The 23,239-nt window shown below is 42.6% G+C and overlaps 1 protein-coding gene across 2 annotated transcripts in view; it reads right to left on the bottom strand.

The window, feature by feature from the left end:
- Positions 1 to 8,708: 8,708 nt before the first annotated feature.
- map3k7 (mitogen-activated protein kinase kinase kinase 7) overlaps positions 8,709 to 23,239 on the bottom strand; it is a 115,848-nt gene continuing 101,317 nt past the window's right edge. For both annotated transcript variants that reach the window (XM_078212664.1, XM_078212665.1), the window contains 3 exons: positions 15,806 to 15,867; positions 15,342 to 15,457; positions 8,709 to 12,234 (listed from right to left, as the gene is read on the bottom strand). In XM_078212664.1, the coding sequence (XP_078068790.1) occupies positions 12,054 to 12,234; positions 15,342 to 15,457; positions 15,806 to 15,867 (359 nt within the window). In that variant the 3' untranslated portion in view covers positions 8,709 to 12,053. The remainder of the gene's footprint in view (positions 12,235 to 15,341; positions 15,458 to 15,805; positions 15,868 to 23,239) is intronic.

The following is a 23,239-nucleotide window of genomic DNA, read 5'->3' as shown; positions in this document are numbered from 1 at the left end:
ATTAATACCCGTTTACTCACTTACTGGTTGGCAGTTGCGCTATCTGCAGCAGCCTGAATTTGATCATCTCATAAGCAAGCTGCCTATTCCAGCTCAATGGAATTCACGCACGAGGCCTTCCTATTTAGGTGCCATGATCCCTCCATTGCAGACAAATGTGGGGATGCCCAAAGTTCTGGGCCTAAGTTTAATAATGTAATTAGAGTAGCATTAGGTAGCAAAGAAAAGGCTAGGAATCGTATTTAAATGGAGTTTGGTAGGTTTACTTGGAAGCTATTGACAAGGTTCTGCATGGGAGACTGATCAAGATGATAAGAGCCCATGGGATCCAGGGCAATTTGGATCCAAAATTGGCTTAGTGGCAAGATACAGAGGATGATGGTTGAAGGTTGTTTTTATGACAGGAATCCTGTGTCCAGTGGCATACTGGAGGGATCAGTACTGTGTCTCTTGCTGTTTGCAGTGCATATTAATGATCTAGACGTGAATGTGCAGGGTATGAACAGAAAGTTGAGATGACACAAAAATTGGTGATGTGGTAAACAGCGAAGAAGAAAGCCTTAGTTTACAGGATGGTATAGACGGACTGGTCAGAACAGTGGCAAATGGAATTTAACCCTGAAAAGCGTGAGCTGATGCATTTTAGGAGGAATAACAAGGCAAGAGAATACACATTGAATGGTAGGAGGTGAGGAAGCACAGAGAAACAGAGGGACCTTGGGGTGCACGTACAAAAATCCCTGAAGGCAGCTGGACAGGTGGTTAAGAAGGCACATGGGATACTTACCTTTATTTAGCCAAGACGTAGAATATAAGAGCAGGGAAGTTATGATGGAGCTGTATAAAACTCGTTAGACCACAGCTGGAGAACTCTGTGCTGTTCTGGTCACCACTCCATAGGAAGGCTGTGATTGTTGCCTGGGCTGGAGCATTTCAGCTATGAAGAGAAGCTGGATAGGCTGAGGTTGTTTTCCTTAGAGCGGAGGAGGCTGACGGGGGACCTCATTGAGGTGTACAAAATTATATGGGACATAGATAGGAAGAAACCTTTCTCCTTAGTCGAGGGGTCAATGCCCAGGGGTGTAGGTTTAAGGTGAGTAGGAGATTTAGAGGGGATTTGAGGAAACACTTTTCCACCCAGAGGATGGTGGGAATCTGGAACTCACTGTCTGAAAGGGTGGTAGAGGCAGGAACCCTTACAGCACTTAAGAAACATTTAGTTGAGCACTTGAAATGACGTAGCATACAAGGCTACGGACCAAGTCCTGGAAAATGAGATTAGAATAGATTGGTATTTGATGGCTGGGCAAACATGATGGGCCAAAGGGTCCTTTTCTGTGCTGTAAAAGTCTATGACTCTATGAAAGTGTTAAGGTTTGTGTGTACATGTTACATCAAGGCACAATGAAGATGAACAGAAGGTGAAGTACTGTGAACAATTCTGGGTACTTCACCTTAGGAAGGATATACTGGCCTTGGAGGGAATGCAACAGAGATTGACCAAAATGACAATGTAACCTTTGGAGTCAAGGTATGAAGATAAATTGCACAAACTAAGCTTGTATTCCCTAAATATAGAAGACTGAAGATTTCAAGATATTAAGGGGAACAGATGGTGCAAGTCTACGATTAGGGGATATAATCTAAAATTTAAACACAGATCTTACAGGAGTGAAAGTAGAAAGTACTTGTTCATGTTAGATTCATAGAATCATCGAATCAGAGGTTTACAGCATGGAAACAGGCCCTTTGGCCCAACTTGTCCATGCGCCCATTTTAAACCCCTAAACTAATCCCAATTGCCCGCATTTGGCCCATATCTCTCTGTACCCATCCTACCCATGTAACTGTCTAAACGCTTTTTAAAAGAAAATTGTACCCGCCTCTACTACTACCTCTGGCAGCTTGTTCCAGACACTCACCACCCTGTGTGTGAAAAATTGCCCCTCTGGACACTTTTGTATCTCTCCCCTCTCACCTTAAACCTGTGCCCTCTAGTTTTAGCCTAGAAGGGGTAAGAAGCAGTCAGAGCAGCGATCCCCTGTTCCTCTGTATAACAAGTATTCTGTTTTGGATACTGCTGGGGGAACGACTTAACAGGGGTAAGCCATGGGGTACAGGTCTCTGGTACAGAGTCTGTCCTTGTTGCTCAGAAGGGGGGAGAGGAGTAGAGCATTAGTTATTGGGGGCTCCATAGTTAGGGGGACAGATAGGAGATTTTGTGGGAACGAGAGGGACTCGCGGCTGGTGTGCTGCCTCCCAGGTGCCAGGGTCTGTGATGTCTCGGATCGTGTTTTTGGGATCCTTAAGGGGGAGGGGAACCAGCCCCAAGTCGTGGTTCACAAAGGCACCCAAGACATAGGTAGGAAAAGGGATGGGGATGGAAGGCAGAAATTCAGGGAGTTAGGGTGGAAGCTTAGGGCTAGAACAAACAGAGTTGTTATCTCTGGTTTGTTACCCGTGCCACGTGATAGTGAGGAGAGGAATAGGGAGAGAGAGCAGTTGAACACGTGGCTACAGGGATGGTGCAGGAGGGAGGGATTCAGATACCTGGACAATTGGGGCTCATTCTGGGGTAGGTGGGACCTCTACAAATGGGATGGTCTACACCTGAACCAGAAGGGTACCAATATGCGGGGGATGGGGGGGGGGGGGGGGAATTTGCTAATGCTCTTTGGGAGGGTTTAAACTAATTCAACAGGGGGATGGGAACCTGAATTGTAGCTCCAGTGTACAGGAGGTTGAGAGTAGTGAGGTTATGGATAAGGTTTCAACGTCGCGGGAGTGTACCGGCAGGCAGGAAGATGGTTTGAAGTGTGTCTACTTCAACGCCAGGAGCATCCAGAATAAAGTGGGTGAACGTGCAGCATGGGTTGGTACCTGGGACTTCGATGTTGTGGCCATCTCGGAGACATGGGTAGAGCAGGGACAGGAATGGTTGTTGCAGGTTCTGGGGTTTAGATGTTTCAGTAAGAGCAGAAAAGGTGGTAAAAGAGGTGGAGGTGTGGCATTGTTAGTCAAGGACAGTATTACGATGGCAGAAAGGACGTTTGATGAGGTAGTATGGGCTGAGGTTAGAAACAGGAAAGGAGAGGTCACCCTGTTGAGAGTTTTCTATAGGCCTCTGAAAAGTTCCAGAGATGTAGAGGAAAGGATTGCAAAGATGATTCTGGATAGGAGCGAAAGTAACAGGGTAGTTGTTATGGGGGACTTTAACTTTGCAAATATTGACTGGAAAAGCTATATTTCGAGTACTTTAAGGGGTCAGTTTTTGTCCAATGTGTGCAGGACGGTTTCCTGACACAGTATGTAGATAGGCCAAAAAGAGGCGAGGCCACATTGGATTTGGTACTGGGTAATGAACCAGATCAGGTGTTAGATTTGGAGGTAGGTGAGCACTTTGGTGATAGTGACCACAATTCGGTTACGTTTACTTTAGCGATGGAAAGGGATAGGTATATACTGAAGGGCAAGTGTTATAGCTGGGGGAAAGGAAATTATGGTGCGATTAGGCGAGATTTAGGATGCATAGGTGGGGGAAAGGAAGCTGCAGGGGATGGGCACAATTGAACTGTGGAGCTTGTTCAAGGAACAGCTACTGCGTGTCCTTGATAAGTATGTACCTGTCAGGCAGGGAGGAAGTGGTTGAGCGAGGGAACCGTGGTTTACAAGACGTTGAATCTCGTGAAGAGGAAGAAGGAGACTTATGTAAAGATGAGACGTGAAGGCTCAGTTAGGGCACTTGAGAGTTACAAATTAGCCAGGAAGGACCTAAAGAGAGAGTTAAGAGCCAGGAGGGGACATGAAAAGTCTTTGGCAGGTAGGATCAACGAAAACCCTAAAGCTTTCTATAGGTACGTCAGGAATAAAAGAATGACGAGGGTAAGATTAGGGCCAGTCAAGGACAGTAGTGGGAAGTTGTGCATGGAGCCTGAAGAGATAGGAGGGGCGCTAAATGAAAATGTTTCGTCAGTATTCATGCAGGAAAAAGACAATGTTGTCGAGGAGAATACTGAGATACAGGCTATTGGACTAGACGGGATTGAGGTTAATAAGGAGGTGTTAGCAATTCTGGAAAGTGTGAAAATAGATAAGTCCCCTGGGCTGGATGGGATTTATCCTAGGATTCTCTGGGAGGCTAGGGAGGAGATCGCAGAGCCTTTGGCTTTGATCTTTATGTCGTCATTGTCTGCAGGAATAGTGCCAGAAGACTGGAGGATAGCAAATGTTACTCCCTTGTTCAAGAAGGGGAGTAGAGACAACCCTGGTAATTATAGACCAGTGAGCCTTACTTCTGTTGTGGGCAAAGTACTGGAAAGGATTATAAGAAATAGGATTTATAATCATCTCGAAAGGAATAATTTGATTAGGGATAGTCAACACGGTTTTGTGAAGGGTAGGTCGTGCCTCACAAACCTTATTGAGTTCTTTGAGAAGGTGACCAAAGAGGTGGATGAGGGTAAAGCAGTTGATGTGGTGTATATGGATTTCAGTAAAGCATTTGATAAGGTTCCCCACGGTATGGGATTGTGGGTGATTTAGCGGTTTGGATCAGGAATTGGCTAGCTGTAAGAAGACAGAGGGTGGTGGTTGATGGGAAATGTTCATCCTGGAGTTCAGTTACTAGTGGTGTACCGCAAGGATCTGTTTTGGGGCCACTGCTGTTTGTCATTTTTATAAATGACCTGGATGAGGGCGCAGAAATATGGGTTAGTAAATTTGCGGATGACGCTAAAGTCGGTGGAGCTGTGGACAGTGCGGAAGGTTGTTGCAGGTTACAGAAGGACATAGATAAGCTGCAGAGCTGGGCTGAGAGGTGGCAAATGGAGTTCAATGCAGAAAAGTGTGAGGTGATTCACTTTGGAAGGAGCAACAGGATTACAGGGTACTGGGCTAATGGTAAGATACTTGGTAGTGTGGATGAACAGAGAGATCTCGGTGTGCATGTGCATAGATCCCTGAAAGTTGGCACCCAGGTTGATAGGGTTGTTAAGAAGGCGTATGGAGTGTTAGCTTTTATTGGTAGAGGGATTGAGTTTCAGAGCCAGGTCATGTTGCAGCTGTACAAAACTCTGGTGCGGCCGCACTTGGAGTATTGCGTACAGTTCTGGTCGCCGTATTATAGGAAGGATGTGGAAGCATTGGAAAGGGAGCAGAGGAGATTTACCAGGATGTTGCCTGGTATAGTGGGAAGGTCTTATGAGGAAAGGCTGAGGGACTTGAGGTTGTTTTCATTAGAGAGAAGAAGGTTAAGAGGTGACTTAATAGAGGCATACAAGATGATCAGAGGATTAGACAGGGTGGATAGTGAGAGCCTTTTTTCTCGGATGGTGATAGCAAGCACGAGGGGACATAGCTTTAAATTGAGGGATGATAGATATAGGACAGATGTCAGAGGTAGGTTCTTCACTCAGAGAGTAGTAAGGGCGTGGAATGCCCTGCCTGCAGCAGTAGTGGACTCGCCAACATTAAGGGCATTTAAATGGTCATTGGATAAACATATGGATGATATGGAATAGTGTAGGTTAGATGGGCTTTAGATTGGTTTCACTGGTCGGCGCAACATCAAGGGCCGAAGGGCCTGTACTGCGCTGTAATATTCTATGTTCTAGACTCCCCTACCTTTGGGAAAAGATATTGATTAGCTAGCTGATCTATGCCCCTCATTATTTATAGACCTCTGCAAGATCACCCCTCCGCCTTCTACGCTCCAGAGAAAAAAGTCCCAGTCTATCCAGCCTCTCCTTAAAACTCAAACCATCAAGTCCCGGTAGCATCCTAGTAAATTTTTTCTGCACTCTTTCTAGTTTAATAATGTATTTTCTATAATAGGGTGACCAGAACTGCACACAGTATTCCAAGTGTGGCCTTACCAATGTCTTGTACAACTTCAACAAGATGTCCCAACTCCTGTATTCAATGTTCTGACCAATGAAACCAAGCATGCTGAATGCCTTCTTCACCACTCTGTCCACCTGTGACTTCACTTTCAAGGAGCTATGAACATGTACACCTAGATCTCTTTGTTCTGTAACTCTCCCCAACACCCTACCATTAACTGAGTAAGTCCTATCCTGGTTCAATCTACCAAAATGTATCACCTCGCATTTATCCAAATTAAACTCCATCTGCCATTCGTCAGCCCACTGGCCCAATTGATCAAGATCCTTCTTCACTATCCACTATGCCACCAATCTTGGTGTCATCTGCAAACTTACTAACCATGCCTCCTATATTTTCATCCAAATCATTAATATAAATGACAAATAATAGCAGACCCAGCACTGATCCCTGAGGCACACCACTGGTCACAAGCCTCCAGTTTGAAAAACAACCCTCTATAACCACCTCTGGCTTCTGTCAAGAAGCCAATTTTGTATCCATTTAGATACCTCACCCTGGATCCAGAGAGATTAAACCTTATGCAACAACCTACCATGTGGTACCTTGTCAAAGGCCTTGCTAAAGTCCATGTAGACAACATCAACTGCACTGCCCTCATCTACCTTCTAGGTTACCCCTTCAAAAAACTCAATTAAATTTGTGAGACATGTTTTTCCACTCACAAAGCCATTCTGATTGTCCCTAATCAGTCCTTGTGTATCTAAATGCCTGAAGATCCTGTCTCTCAAAATACCTTCCAACAACTTACCTACCACAGATGTGAGGCTCACTGGTCTGTAGTTCCCAGGCTTTTCCCTGCAGCTCTTTTTAAACAAAGGCACAACATTTGCCACTCTCCAATCTTCAGGCACCTTACCTGTGATTAGCGATGATTCAAATATCTCGGCTAGGGGACCCGCAATTTCCTCCCTAGCCTCCCACAATGAACTGGGATACACTTCATCAGGTCCTGGGGATTTATCTACCTTGATGCGCTTTAAGACTTCCAGCACCTCCTTCTCTGTAATATGTATACTCCTCAAGACATCACTATTTATTTCCCCAAGTTACCGAACATCCATGCTTTTCTCAACAGTAAATACTGATGAGAAATATTCATTTAGGATCTCACCCATCTCTTGTGGATCCGCACATAGATGACCTTGTTGATCCTTAAGAGGCCCTACTCTGTCCCTTTTTACTCTCTTGCCCTTTATGTATTTGTAGAAACTCTTTGGATTCTCCTTTGCCTTATTTGCCAAAACAATCTCATGTCCCCTTTTTGCCCTCCTGATTTCTCTCTTAACTCTACTTCTACACCCCCTATACTCTTCAAGAGATTCACTTGGTCCCAACTGCCTATGCATGTCATGTGCCTCCTTCTTCTTGACCAGGGCCTCAATATCCCGAGTCATCCAGGGTTCCTTACTTCTGCCAGCCTTACCTTTCATTCTAAGAGGAATGTGCTTACCCTGAACCCTGGTGAACACACTTTTGAAAGCCTCCACTTATCAGATGTCCCTTTGCCTTCCCACAGACTCCCCCAATTAACTTTTGAAAGTTTCTGCCTGATACCATCAAAATTGGCCTTGACCCAATTTAGAATTTTAACTTTTGGGCCAGACCTATCATTCTCCATAGCTATCTTAAAATTAATGGAATTATGGTCACTGGTCCCAAAGTGATCCCTCACTAACACTTCTGTCACCTGCCCTTCCTTATTTCCCAAGAGGTGGTCAAGTTTTGCCCCCTCTCTAGTCGGGCCATTCACATACTGAATGAGAAATTCCTCCTGAATACACTCAACAGATTTCTCTCCATCCAACCCTCTAATACTATGGCTGCCCCAGTCAATGTTGGAAAGTTAAAATCCCCTACTATTACCACCCTATTTTTCTTGGAGTTTATTTTGAATTCTTTTGCAAATGGCAGCAACACTAGAATAATTGTTAATTTTACATCTGAGAATGATAACTAAGGGGTATGGAGGTTGACTGCATGATGGCATAGTAGTCAGCAGTGCTGCCTCACAGCGTCAGGGACCCGGGTTTGATTCCAGCCTTGGGCAACTGTGTGTGGAGTTTGCACATTCGCTCCGTGCCTGCATGGGTTTCCTCCAGGTGCTCCAGTTTCCTCCCACAGTCCAAAGACGTGTAGGTTAGGTGGATTGGCCATGCTATCATTTTGGTCAATCGCTGTTGCACTCCCTCCAAGGCTAGTATATCCTTCCTAAGGTGAGGTGCCCAGAATTGCCTCTTAGTGTCCAAATGTGTACTAGGTTAGGGTGATTAGCGGGATAAATATATGGGGTTACAGGGATAGGGCGGGTGGTGGGCCTGGGAGTCGGTGCAGCCTCAATTGGCAGAATGGTCTCCTTCTGCACTATAGGGATTCTATGATTAGCCATGATCTCAGTGATTGCCAGAACAGGCTCCAGTGCTAACTGATCTACCTGTTATCCTATGTTCCTTTGGACAAATCCTTGTATCTTTTAATTATGTAGAATTTTAATGGTTGGGAATGCCAGCAAACGCCATATTTTCCTCCTATGGTGATGTGTACTATAAGTTGTTTGAAAAATCATTCAAAATATATTCTAAAGAACAGGTATAAATAGTACTACAACATATGCAACTACTGATGTAAAATCTTAAGTTAAGCTTCCTCCTCAGCTCTCCACAATTTGAGTACAGAGTTGAGTTATGTACCTTGGCAATATGTGTAACTATACAATCCATGTGCAAAGCACAGCAAGGTACCCACTTATATTTGGTTTATGCAAACCTATTCAAGCAAATATGGGAGACTTGTTTTGTAATTGGAGATTTTTTTTTAAAGAGGGCCTTTATTAATCTGATATGCAAAACTTCAAACTTTTCTTTGCACAATGCAGGGTCATAGTGACTGAGACAAGTAAATATTGGGCATAATTCATATTCACTTCTTTTAAATTAGCTGACAAACATTTGTTTACTTACATTATTTTCACAAAGATTTTGAATCTTCCCAGAGCTTAGAAATGAAACATAAATTTGAAGTAACGACTGGACCCTTCTTTAAAAGTTGCAGCCCAATACTTGAAGCTGTAATTGGAGCTCAGCTGTAAAAATAGTTCACTCTTAATTAAATCTAAGGCACACCAGCACATTTCTTAACTTACAATATTTCATTGTGTAAGTGAAAAACTTCTAAACTTTATTATTCTTAGTAAATGCTATTGCGATCCTCCAAGGATTCACCTTTCAGTTTCAATAACAGCAAACACATTTCAAAAAAACACAGACCTCATAACCAAGTACATACACAATCCATTTTTCAAACAATGCTGTTTTCTGATGTAGTATCTCTCCCATTCCTTCCCTTGTACCATTCTTATTTTTAACTATTCTGATGGCACTAATGCATGCTGGTACACATTTGGACAGCTGCCGGCCGTTCTCTGGTAACTTGCACATTGTCATTCTTCATGCTGGAGCTTTGGCTGTGAGTTTTAGTAGGCAATTCAAATGTGGGGCGGATATTACAACTGAGCTGAATCCTATTCTCACTTGATGTCTGGACACAGTCACTTTCTTGCATAGTCATCAGGAATGAGATTCCCTCCCTTGCCGGAGGCCAAGGAAAACAATTATAGCATCCCAAATGCAACCCTGACTGAGATCAGCAAACTCAATACGGACCATATCTTGAAAATTCCTGGTCGATATGGCATGGCGCTGTCAAGAGCATTTATCTACAGGTGAAGCATTTTTAAATGATAAGGTGACAATTGTGCATCCATAGAGGTGGCCAGGCAGGTAGAAGGATATACAAGAAACAAAATCCATAATTTCTAAAGGCACTGGGAAAGGAGCCTATCCAGCAATTAAAAAGCATGCTAAAATGTACACAAATTAACATGGGATTGGTTGATCTTTTAACTTCTAACATATGACTATGGGGGTAGCCCGATAATAAGCAGACTGCATTGTATTTTTGTTGAGGTATTTCAACTCTGTCATACACCTCAAGAGTCAGTAGCCCCTATTACTTGACCAATGTACACTTGAATATAACCCATCCCTACCCTTCAAAAAAATTAGACCTACAAAATACCATTCAAAATAACTCATTCTTTCAAATAAATATATGTATATACAGTTGTTGCTTTACAGAATCTGAATGTTTTTTCCATATAAAATCTGCAAAGACTCATTTCTTGCATTAATGAAAATAGAAAGCGAATTATAGAAATAGAAAGAACCACAGAATATTTGTTTGTTCACAGCATATTGGAATAAACTGAACAAGAAAACTATTCCTAAATATTGTGATGCAGACATGCTCCTGCAGGATTTGAAAAGGTCTAACGCTTACAGTTTTAAGGGAGCTGTTGAACGTGACAGCTGACCATCACTGTCCGACTATCCTTTCCGTGGAGTGACAACAGAATTTTTGTTTTAAAAAAAAAGACAAACTTTCTTTTGACCCAAACAAGTAAAACAAATTGTTCAACAGAGTTCTTATGCAATTGTTTTAATCCAGCTTATATACATCCTTCAAAAAGGATACCATCTCTAACAAAAATACTTGTTTTGACATCATGGTTGTAACTTCCACAATTCTAATGACCTACCTTTCACCAAAGAGGAGAGTGCACGTGCTTGGCTGAACATCAGATCATAATGTCCAGCCTGACACTGAATTTATCCAAGCAACCAACATTTCATTTATATGTCACATTATCAAATCCTTTATGGAACCTTTGCCGATGCTAATTTAGAGAATGTAAACAATTACAGTACTGTTAACTCCACCTGGTCCAGCTGCATTTCTCATAAGCCCATCCATGCTCCATGCTAAGAAAAAAAAATAAAGTGCATCTTTTCCAACTTGTTGTCGTCATGACAGGTCCATTACATTTATAAGGACGTACTTTCAAACTCGATTTTTGGAAGAACATTTCTGTGCGAAAAATCCTAAAGGGCATTTGTTATATTGTGGCAGCCAAATCAACATTAAAAATAAATTTTCAATAAGCTTATTCAGAGAAAATCACACGGATGTTTCAACAAATTTGTCTTGGACAAATTTGCAATTATCTTGCAGAAAAACTGTAGAGCTGATTTTTTAGGACAGGATAGACAGTAACATAAGGGTGATTCTGTGATCCAATCTTAAAAGTAAAAGGCCACATTCCCATGATTTTTTGAGATGAGTGCATTGCGAGTACTGTTCCCTGCATATGCCAGATCATCCCATGTTTCATGAATGTCATTCATTAATTCAGATTCAGCTTTCCAGTATAACTGCCATGCCTAAGGTGAGGTTATATATATATTATATCTATTTAATATCTAAAACTTAACGACAGTGTGCCACATATTATTCATATCAAAGAGCTACTATAGTGGTACCACTATTGAAGATAGCTGTCAAATTAACTGCTGTACATCTTATAAAAACCTCTGGGATTTAAAAAAAAGTCTCTTATCGCAGGATAAGCAGCTTGTGTAAGAAGAGTATGGAATAACTATGCTCAATGCGTCACATTTGTTTTCACGTTACAGTGATCTCAGAGAGTAATCCTGCTGGATGCTACTCACAACTCTCTAAAAATATGCAGCACATAGAATCTATTTTTTTTATTAGCATTGAGCCCTGGGCAACAACCTTTACAGCAGGTCTGACCCAATTAAAGAACAGAATAGTTAACGTATGGTGACCAAAGGAAAATACTGCTAGCCTCCAAGGCACAAGTTAACATTCGGCATTATGAGCAATTTAGTCCATAACAGATAAAAATGATCAGTGGTTCTGTTTTGGTTCAGATATTCCCTTCCCTCCTTCTAACATCTTAACTGAATTGTAGTTTCATACGAATAATTTATTGCCACAACTTTAACTAAAACATCTCTCAAATCTAATTGGTGATTGAACTAAAATATGCATGGAATGAAATTAAATACTAACCTATTTTTAAAAAAAATCAACTAAAATCAAAGTTTGTCAGATGTACAGGCTGCAATGGAGACGTACAGAAATCCACTTACAGAACACAACAGAGAGGCCCAAACACTGAATTAAGTTATCCATAACGAGTCATCGTCCGATAAGATCAGTCTTTGTGTGAATAAGCAATAGTCTTGGGGCATGTAGCACAGAAATGATGGCCCATGCTTTCCACTGCCTCACGATGTGCCCTGTCGCTTTTGCTGCTGGGCTCTTATGTATTCTAGCTGTTTCTTACATTGTTGATAGTACGTGGATAAACTTTTGTTTTCTTCCAAAAGCTTCTTATGTTCTTGAACCAGCCGGGAGGTATTCTGTTGATCTTTTTCATCCTGGTCCAGTTCTGCTATTAGTTCTTGCCTATAAAGATAGAGGGAGGAAAACAATTTGGAAGAAAGTTACTGAATTTCACATCTTTTAATACAGCTGATTATACTATCGTGCTATGAAAAATGTTTCTGAATCAGTTATTGGAGCGGGGTTCAGAAGAGATTTAGTGGAATGGCACTAGTGCTGAGGGACTTCTGTTATCTGGAGAGACTGAAGAATCTGGGCTTGCTCCCCTTGGAGCAAGGTTAAGAGAAGCATTGATAGAGAAGTTCAAAGTCATGAAGGTTTTTGATAGTTTCTGCTCAATAACCTCATTTCCAGTGGCAGAGTGTAAATAACCATAGGACACAGATTTAAGGTGACTATACAAAAGGATTAGAAGCATTGAGGAAACTGCTTTTAAAATATGGCTACCTGTTTTGATCTGGAATGTTCTTCTTGGGTGATGAAAGCAGATTCAGCAGTAGCTTTTTGAAGGGAAAAAAATTACAGGACTATGGAGAAAGAACAGGGGAGTGGGACCAATTTGGTATCTCTACCGAATAATTGTAATAGGGCTGAACAGCCTCCTTCTGTAATGAATCAATGATTCAACATCAACAGGATCTTTGAAATAATATATTAAATGTATTTATAGCACTGACCAATGAAGCCAACACAAAAGTGAGAATATTACATGGAAAGTACAGTATAAAAACAGGGCATATAGCCCAACTGGTCCATTCCTGTGTTTATGACCTAAACGAGCCTCCTCCCATCCTATCCGATCTAACACTGTCAACAAAGACTGCTATTTTTTTCTCCCTTGTGTTTATCTAGATTTTCTTTAAATGCATTTAGGTTAGTTGCCTCAACTACTATTTATAGCACTGAGTTCCACATCCTTGCTTATCTTCTGTTAACAAAGACAAAAAAAGTATCTCAGTTTTAGGGCAAGAGCACCGAAATAGATGCGCACCTGCACACCACCTATACATGGTTAAAATCACAATTTCTATTGCAAATATATTTTATGATAACCACAGTGTATTGATGAATTAACATAGGAACAGTAAACCATTCTGATCCTTTAGCCTATTGCACCTTCAATTACATCATATTGGACCTACACAGGATACAAAGAGAATGCAAAGGGATACAAATAGGTTAAATAGTGAGCAGAAATTTAAATGTGAAGTTATCCATGTTGACAAGAGAATAGAAAAGCAGATTATTTAAATGGAGAGAGACTACAGAATGCTGTGTTAGAGGAATTTGGGTGCTCTTGTACATGAACTATAAGTATGTTGGTATAGCAAATAATTGAATGTTGACCTTTATTGCAAGAGAGATGGAGTATAAAAAGTAGGGAAGTCTTGCTACCACTGCACAGGAAATTGGTAAGACCACACTTAGAAGTGTGTACAGTTTTGGCCAGCTTACTTAAGGAGGAACATAATTACACTGCAGGCAGTACAGAGAAGATTCACTAGGCTGATTTCTGAATGAAGGGGCTGTTTTACAAGGAAAATTTGAACAGGTTGTACCTTTACACATTGGAATTTGTGCCCACCAGGCATTGCCAGGGTGCTGGGGCAGTGCCAAGGAGGTGGGGCACATAGGAGCCATGAAAGGGGAAGGGGGGGGGGGGGGAGATCATGAAAGAGGTCCAATGTCAGCGATTTTTGTTGGGGAGACGGGTGGGGAAACAGGCCTTCAACGAGGGGGTGGGATCCTTGATATCCATTTGGGGAGGAAGGGGGCGGCTCTTCAATTTCATTTTGAGATTGGAACGCCCTTTAAAAATGGAGACTGATCTGTGAAGCTGGATTTGCCGGTGTGTCATTTTTGGGAAAATGCCGCTCATTGTCTGAAAGTACAGCTGCGACAGGTTGTTGCTCAACTAGCCTGTGGGACAATTTCCCCAGTTTTGGAATAAGTCTCCACATATTAGTAGGGAGGTCTCTGCCAGGTTAACTGAGTGGGGTGGGCTTTTTAACACAGACATATGTATTAAGAAAGAACTGGGATTTATTTAGTACCTTTCCTAACCTCAATGCCAATGAAGTATTTTTGAAATGAAATTGTTAAAAGGTAAGCTAATGCAGTAGTTCATTTGAACACAGCAGGAGCCTACAAACAACAATGAGATAATGGTCAGATTGTTTGCTTTAGTGACATTAGATGAGGGATAAATCTTGGCCGGATCTTTGGGAAGATCTTTCCGACTCTCTGAATAATGCCTCTAAATGTTTCAACGTCCACCTGAGGCACCTTGGTTTAATGTCTCATCTGAAAGATGACACTTTCAATAGAAGTGCAGCATTCCTCAGTCTCGATTAAGTGTTCAAGTCCCTGGAGTGGGACAGGAATCCACAGTTGTCTGACTCAGTGTCAACCTTGCTCAGCATTCTCGTCTATCATTCCTTTGTCATCACTGAGACGATACCTTGGAATCTCTACTCTCACCATTATGAAAGCACTATCAGCCCAAGTGCTGTAGAGGTTAAAGGAGGGGCAATGGTGGTTTCCCATGTAATTGCTACTTTTACCCTCAGTTAGGAGTCACATGTGACTCTTCCTAGACACACCTGTCTGTTGAAGTAACCACGGGTGAGTTCAATCTGTAGATGAAACATACTGCAGTCAGAGTTTGCCAAAAGTTAAAGGGATGAATGATGGGCATGGTAACAAGGGTGTCCATCAAGCAAATCTGTGTGCCTAGTCTTTTCAGTGCTGTTGTGGCTGCACTCATGTGAATTGGGGCAGCCATCACACTCTTCACTTGAACTTTGGAGGAAATGCAGAAGCCGTGAGGAATCAAGAGGTGAGCCACGGATCCACAGTACCCAGCCTCGACCCTGTCCTTGCAGCTACGCTGTTATAACTAGCCCACCATCACCCACCTCAGCAAGGAATGGACAATAAATATGGCTTTATTGCCCATGTACCAAAAACAAAAAAAATTATTAAAAACCATTGCGCAACTGAATTTTTAAACAAGCAATTCTCTCATTCTCACTCCACAAATGGAAATGTTCTCTAATAATGTTGTGTCATTCGATCTTTCAAGAACAAAAAACTTGCAAGTTAGGTATCATTTTCACTTAAATCAAACCTTTAGCACAACAAAGCAGAAACAAATAACTCTCACTTACTTCCTCTGTAGTAGCAATGCTATTTCAGTTTGAACCTTCAGGTATTCCTGAGCCATTTTGCAATGCTGCTCAAATACAGACATGGATTCTTTGGAGTTGGGACATGGAGCTAATGGCTGTAGAGAAATGTAAACAGACTGTAAAACCTAATGTCTTTAAACATGCCTTTACAAACTGACCTAAAATAGTACAAGGGAAGCACAAGTGCTAAGGGAAACTCTCCCTCTTCACACAATCAGAATTCAGAGAGGCCACAATCTACTTATGGAATGTAACTATATACTTAAAAAATACAATTTATCTTAGCGTATCCACTGGATTAATTAGTAGAAATGAGCTCTTTAAAAAAAAAAAATCAGAAGATAAACACAAAGCCACTGAAGAAATGAGCTTCACAATAAGTGGAGGTTCAGTATTCAAGTGAGCAATCAAACTTGTTTTGGGCAAAGTTTAAAAGGTCTTACCTGCAACTGGTGATCTAGGGTAAGATATGCCATTGGGATGGAATTATCAGAACCATTTGTATCTGCAAGATAAATAGTGAAGCATTAACTCAAATAATTATATGGTGTGATAGTATATTTTCTAATGTTTATTTCTGGGAACTGCGCTCAAATCTTGTCAAAGTCCAGCTGGCAGAGGGCAGCTGCTTGCTTAGCCTGGTAAGGATCATCACATATAAAACAAGTTCAACAGATCAGCTGTTTGTTCAAGTGGATTTCTGCTATCTATAGCTACTTGCACATTATCCAACCAAGGGAGAACTTTTCATATGTTCTCTCTTCATTATCTAAGCTTTGCCTTCAGACTATATTTTAAGCCTTAAAAAGGCAGTGCAGATTTTATTGCTCCAGTATGATGGCACAATCGCAATCCCGTTAAAAGGAACTGCAGCATGGATTTTTGTCACCATTTCTCTGCTGGGTGAGTTTCTGATCTTAGCGGGGCAATGATAAGCAGCAGCAAATCCAATTCAGGGGATGGGGAGACATGCTAAAGAAAAGGATATTAACCTTCACTATATATAAACTAGCATCTGGCCTTAAAGCAGGCCTACAGTTTGCGATACTATAGACTGAAAGGAGAAAACAACTTAAATATTTAAGGTAAAAACGGTTACTGTTTGTGAGTGATATTAAATGATGTTTAATAATCTCCATAATTAATGTTTTTATTAATGGATACCTCTCCCTTCAAGTTTTCTTCTTTATTCTTTTGCCAAGTTTCTTTCATTCATTCTGCTCCAAAACTGCTTATACCATAATCAAGGCATGAGAAAAGTGCAAAAGAGAGACAACTCCTTCTTGCATGGTGACACAATGGTTAATACTGCTGCTTCACAGCACTAGGGACCCGGGTTCAATCCCCGGCTTGGGTCACTATCTTTTTTTGTGGGGTTTGCACGTTCTCCCCGTGTCTGCATGGCTTTCTTCCGGGTACTCCGGTTTCCTCCCACAGTCCGAAAGATGTGCTGGTTAGGTGCATTGGCCATGCAAAATCTCCCTCAGTGCACCCGAATAGGCTAACTTCATTGCAGTGTTAATGTAAGCCTACTTGAGATACTAATAAATAAAGAGTTCTTGTCCATAAATTATCAGACCTAGTAGAGCACTGGAATTAACCATTTAATGTAGAGGTGATAGCAGATAAACAATTTACTATCATCTACAAATAGCAATTGTCTTCAAAATATGCCTTGCAACCAAGATGCAACAAAAAACAATTGGTCCAAGATCTGTTATTTAGCAGTCGGGTGAATATTATTCCAACGCAGTACACTGGATCTATTCTATACACACTATTTGTATCCCAGTGGGCTGATATTACCAAACAATATGAACTCAGCTCAGTTTAAATATTCTTGTTGGACTCTCAGTATGGGCCACACGGGTGCACCGAGAGCAGTGACAGTTGGGAACCACAATATCAGATGTTGGCATCTAGCAAAGGACTGCCCATAAAGCTGCAACATTTTTTTTGTGAAAGGAAATTAGTGGTGAATAGGGGGAAATGCATATTAACAAGGTCTGACATACAGAATGTGTAGAACAGATGGAAGAACTGGCTCAAAATTTACCGAACTGTAATAGCAAGCATTTATTATAGCACCGTTAACATAGGAAAGACTTTGCAAACTGCTACACAAACGTGTTATTAAGAGCAGACCAACACATATCTACTTTATCAGATTCCTATTGCACACCATAAATGCTATACTGCTTTTCTGTTTTCATTGTGAGTCACACCGATTAAAAGATGATAATAGATAGTGAATAACAGACAAGTGAATATATAATTACAGGACTCAGTAACCTCATTTCAAGCCACCACAAATTGACTTGTAAGTGTTGCCTGTTGACCATCTTTGCCAGTGTACACACAATGACAGTTCTTTCCATCAACTATTGTTGCTGTCAGTTAATTTTTTGTGAAATGAACCTTTGACCTGAATGCCATCACTGTGGTTAGCTCAACCAACTGACTGCTAAAATTCTTGATTTATTTCACCCTCCCACACAGTGTAGTTAAAGCCACCATATTTAATTGCTTTCATTACTAAAAACAAATGCTAAGGATGTCAAATTTTGACTCAATTTCACACATTTATCACAAAAAAAATCTTGTACACGCCCGTAGGACAAATCAAAAATACTCGAGATGCACTTAAATGGTAAATAAAAGGTCTTCACACCCAACAAAGTACTGAGTTTCAGAAAACAGCGGTCTAGCTTTGGCTAAAGAGCCATTCTTGATATCAGCACAATATATGCAGAATCAACACAAAATATTGAGGAGCTTCTAATCGCAAGTGTATTATGCCCAAAACTCATCTCATTTTCCTGCACTTAGCTTTTGAACCAGCGCAAAAGTTAATTAGATCAAAGCAGTTCCATCAACAAAACTGATGAACCCCTCATCAGTCGGCAGGGTAGATCTCTGCTGACAGTCCCTTTTTGGGGAATTTATCAAATTCCACCGCTACCCTCAGTGACAGAAATCAGGGCAGAATTTTACGAGACTGATTCTAAGGGCCTGATTTTACCATTAAGTTGAGCCTGTTTTTGGGTGCAAAAACTTGGTAAAGTCAGGCGTGAGGCGAGTAGCGTGATCCACGTCCACCTCTGCGCCCGTTCCCCGTTTACTAATGGCTGAAAATGGCCACCGTCGGCACTGCGCCTGAAATGGGCATGGCGTAAATTTAAATGTATTTGCATTTAAGATGGCTCTCTGGTTTGTGGGGGTGAGAAGAGAGGCTGGCCAGATGGCTCTCTGGTGGGGCCGAAGGAGGCGTGTCGGATGGCTCTCTGGTGGTGGGTTGGGGGAGGGGGGGGGGAGAAGGTGTGTCAGATGGCTCTCTGGTGGGGGGCAGGGGAAGGGGGGGTCCGCTGCCACTCGGTGTGCGATCGGTAGGGGTGGAAGGGGGAAGGGCCCGCGATCGGTCTGGGTAGCGGGGAAGGGGTGTAGAGATAAGGAGGTCAGTAATGTTGTGGGCTCCGATCAGAGCTGCAGTGTTTTGGGCGCGTTAAGCCCCACCCACAGTCTTCTGTAGCGCGATTTGGAATCGCTGATTTTTCTTCAGGCAGAGTGCATGTGGGGGTGCCTTAGAACGGATCTGAAACACTCCCAGTTTCAAGTTCGCCCAGCATTTAGAATTAAAATGGTAAAATTGGGTCCTAAGTGTTCAGCTACCGTGAAAATGGGAATGTTCCTGACCTGTTTTTTAGGCAGGTCTTCAAGCCCAATCCTATGCACTTAGGCACTGAAAATATGGGCTAGACTGTTTCTTGCTGCTGCAGCCGACGGGTCGGGTTTAACTCGCCAATCAGCCTGTAGAGGGAGCTACTGTGCAAGTGCAGACCTCGGATTCTGCACATGCTCAATAACAACTGCAGGGGTCTGACAGACAGAGCGCGCTGTTAGGCCCCTGCTACTGCAGGCAGCCTTGATCAGCTACCTCTCCCGCAATCGCGGGGGCCCGAGGCCGATTGTGAGCCCCACAACACATGGGCAACTAGATCCTGGCGCCCCCTCTCCCCCCGCCCAGGCTAATCATGTCTCCCCTTCCCTGATCGCAACTGCAGAGTGGCAGCAGGCATCACTTCCCCCCCATCCTGTTGTAGAGTGCACAACGGAGCCCTGCTGATCTGATCCCCTCGCAGTGCTCAGCTGGCCCATCGCACCCCACCCCCGATCGGGCCCCCTTCATGCCCCTCCCCCCATAGACCCTGCCCCCTGACACTGCCTGGTGGGCAGTGCCTAGGTGCCTGCTAGGCATTTCCCAGGTGCCAGGCTGGCACTGCTCAAGGGGCACCCCCTTGCCCTCCCCAGGGGGCCTCAATGGCCTCCAGTCCCATCGGTGAGGCCAACAGACTGTTCCCCATTCGTGGGGAGCAGTTGTTTTTCCCGCCAGAGGGAACCTCTCCCAGCGAGGCCATAAAGGCAAGTGAGCCTGGACGATTGAGCGCCAGGCTCACTAAACACATGTAAATGAACATTACAATATATTTAAATAAATTATTCAGCCTCTCGTCCATTTCTGACGAGAGGCTGACCTCGCTGAAATCCGGCTCTCAAAATCGCGAGAGCCAAGAAATCGGGCATGATCTTGACTCCTCGGATCTCGCGTGATTTTACCGGCTCACTCTGCCCATCGATGGGTGGGGGAGAGCCAGTAAAATCCTGCCCCAGAAGGTAATTGAAGACTAACCCACCTATTTCCCATTTGACGCTATAATTACTTTTAAGTCACTTGAAACTCAGTTTAAATGAGTGCAAATTCAGTCAGTTGATTTGACTTGGTGCGAGCAAAAGTCAATTGGAATCACTGATTGGCTTGTTTCTTCTGCTGCAACAAATATTTGAACACATTTTTAGTCTAAGCTAGTTTGCTGCAGAAATTTTGAGGCCCCTTTGGATATGTTCCAGTTAACAACAACTTGCCTTTGACATAGCAAAACATCTCAATGCACTTTACAGAAAGGTTATCAAACAAAGTTTTAAGTGTTAAAATTAAGACAAGAAACCGTGCATTTGGTCAAAGAGGTAGATTTAGCCTGAGGTAGAGGTTAGCCTGACTTCAGTTATTGGCAAGATTTTAGAGTCCATTATTAAAGGTGAGATTGCGGAGTACTTGGAAGTGCATGATAAAATAGGAGTGAGTCAGCACGGCTTTGTCAAGGGGAGGTCATGTCTGACAAATCTGTTAGAGTTCTTTGAGGAGGTAACAAGGAAGTTCGATAAAGGAGTGGACGTGATGTATTTAGATTTCCAAAAGGCCTTTGACAAGATGCCGCATAGGAGACTGTTAAATAAGTTAAGAGCCCATGGTGTTAATGGTAAGATCCTGGCATGGATAGAGGATTGGCTGACTGGCAGAAGGCAGAGTGTGGGGATACTAGGGTCTTTTTCAGGATGGCAGCTGGTGACTAGTGGTGTGCCTCAAGGGTCAGGGCAGGGACCACAACTTTTCACAATATACATTAACGATTTGGAAGAAGAAACTGAAGGCACTGTTGCTAAGTTTGCAGATGATACAAAGATATGTAGAGGGGGAGGTAGTAATGAGGAAGCAGGGGACTGCAGAAGGACTTGGACAGATTAGGAGAGTAGGCAAAGAAGTGGCAGATGGAATACAATGTGGAAAAGTGTGAGGTTATGCACTTTGCAAGGAGGAATGGAGGCATAGATTATTTTCTAAATGGGGAAATGCTTAGGAAATCAGAAACACAAAGGGACTTGGGTGTCATTGTTCAAGATTCTCTGAAGGTTAACATGCAGGTTCAGTCGGCAGTTAGGAAGGCAAATGCAATGTTAGCATTCATGTGGAGAAGGCTGGAATACAAAAGCAGGGATGTACTTCTGAGGCTGTATAAGGCTCTGGTCAGACCCATTTGGAGTATTGTGAGCAGTTTTGGCCCCGTATCTAAGGAAGGATAAGGTCCAAAGGAGGTTCACAAGAATGATCCCTGGAAAGAAGAGCTTGTCAAATGAGGAACGGTTGAGGACTCTGGGTCTGTACTCGTCGGAATTTAGAAGGATGAGGGGACATCTTATTGAAACCCACAGGATACTGCGAGGCCTGAATAGAGTGGACCTGGAGAGGATGTTTTCACCAGTAGGAAAAACTAGAACTAGAGGGCACAATCTCAGGCTAAAGGAACGATCCTTTAAAACAGAGATGAGGAGGAATTTCTTCAGTCAGAGTGGTGAATCTATGGAATGCTTTGCCGCAGAAGGCTGTGGAGGCCAGGTCACTGAGTGCCTTTAAGACAGAGATAGATCGGTTCTTGATTATTAAGGGGATCAGGGGTTATGGGGAAAAGACAGGAGAATGGGGATGAGAAAAATATCAGCCATGATTGAATGGCGGAGCAGACTTGATGGGCCGAGTGGCCAATATGGTCTTTTAAAGAGCATAGAAAGGTGGAAATGCAGAGAGTCTTGGGGATGGAATTTCAAAGTTTAGGGCCTATGCAGCTGAATACAGGATTGACGTTGGTGCAGCCAGGAAAATCAAGACGTGGAAAAGGTCAGAATTTTTGGAGTGCAGAGATGTAAAAAGGATGTGGGGCTGGAGGTGGTTACAGAAATGAGAGGGGTGAGATCACAGGAGGATCTGAAAATAATGAAGACAATTTTAAATCAAGGGAGATAATAGACAGTAGTGAATGGGACTTGGTGAGAGTTAGAATCCAGGCAGCAGAGTTTTGAATGAGCTCAAGGTTATGGAGGGTACAGGGTGGAGACTAGCCAGGTGTGGGTTGGTGGGTACTACTAAATTCAGCAGTGGGGACTTAGTAACAGGATACTTAAAAATCACAATATGATTAAGCAGTCAACATAGATTTATGAAAGGGAATTAATGTTTGACATTTTTAAGGATGTCATAAGTATGACGGATAAAGGCAACTAGAGGATGTAGGGATAAGGTGCTACACAAGAGGTTGTTGCACAAAATTGAGTCTCATAGGATTGGAAGCAATATATTAGCATTACTTGAGGATGGGTAATGCACAGAAAGCACAGAGTAGGAATAAACGTGCCATTTTTGGGTTGTCAAGCTGCGATTAGTTTATACCACAAACATCAGTACGTGGGCCTCATTTTTGCAACTGCTGTTAAGGACTTAGATGAAGGGATTTATCCAAGTTTGCTGCCAATACAAAGTTAGGTGAGAAAGTGAGCATTGAGGAGGATGCAAAGAGACTGCAGAGGAACTTGCACAGATTTGATGAGTGAGCAAGAACATTTGAGATAAAATAAAATGCAACAATGTGTGAAGTTGTCTACTTGATAGGGAAAACATGGAAAGATTGGGAAATGTTTGCATTCAGAGGGACTTGGATCACCCTTTACGTGAGTCACAGAAGGTTAAAATGTGGGTGTATTGTTGTTGTTTGTTGTTCCTCGATTTGAGGATGATGTCTACTGCCGCTTTTTGAATCGCACTCGTCTGGCACCCCCTCCCCCCAAACCTTGCTGCTATGGGTGGCCCTATTCGGAACGCGAGCTCCAGACAGCATTGCTCAAGAGATTCGTGGCATACACAAGTCTCTTTAACACGTCAAGATGACTATCTTCAGAGGAGATGCAGATATAACAAGCAATCAGGAAGGCAAATTGTAAGTTAGTTTTTGTTACAAAGATTTGGAATAGAAGAGTAAAGAAGTCTTACTATAATTATACAGGGTATTGAACCACTGAATCCCAACAGTGCTGAAAGAGGCCTTTGGCCCAGAATCTGTGCAGACTCTCCGAAAGAATATCCCATCCAGGTCCTCCCTCCTGCCTTATCCCCATAACCACACACATTTACCATAGATAACCCGCCTAACTATACATCTTTGGGCACTAAGGGGCAATTTAGCACGGCCAATCCACCTAACCTGCACATCTTT

Source organism: Mustelus asterias, chromosome 5 (assembly GCF_964213995.1).
Source record: "Mustelus asterias chromosome 5, sMusAst1.hap1.1, whole genome shotgun sequence".
NCBI lineage: Eukaryota > Metazoa > Chordata > Chondrichthyes > Carcharhiniformes > Triakidae > Mustelus > Mustelus asterias.
The sequence above is the reverse complement of the archived record's forward strand: the minus strand, read 5'-3'. Positions and strand labels throughout refer to the sequence as shown.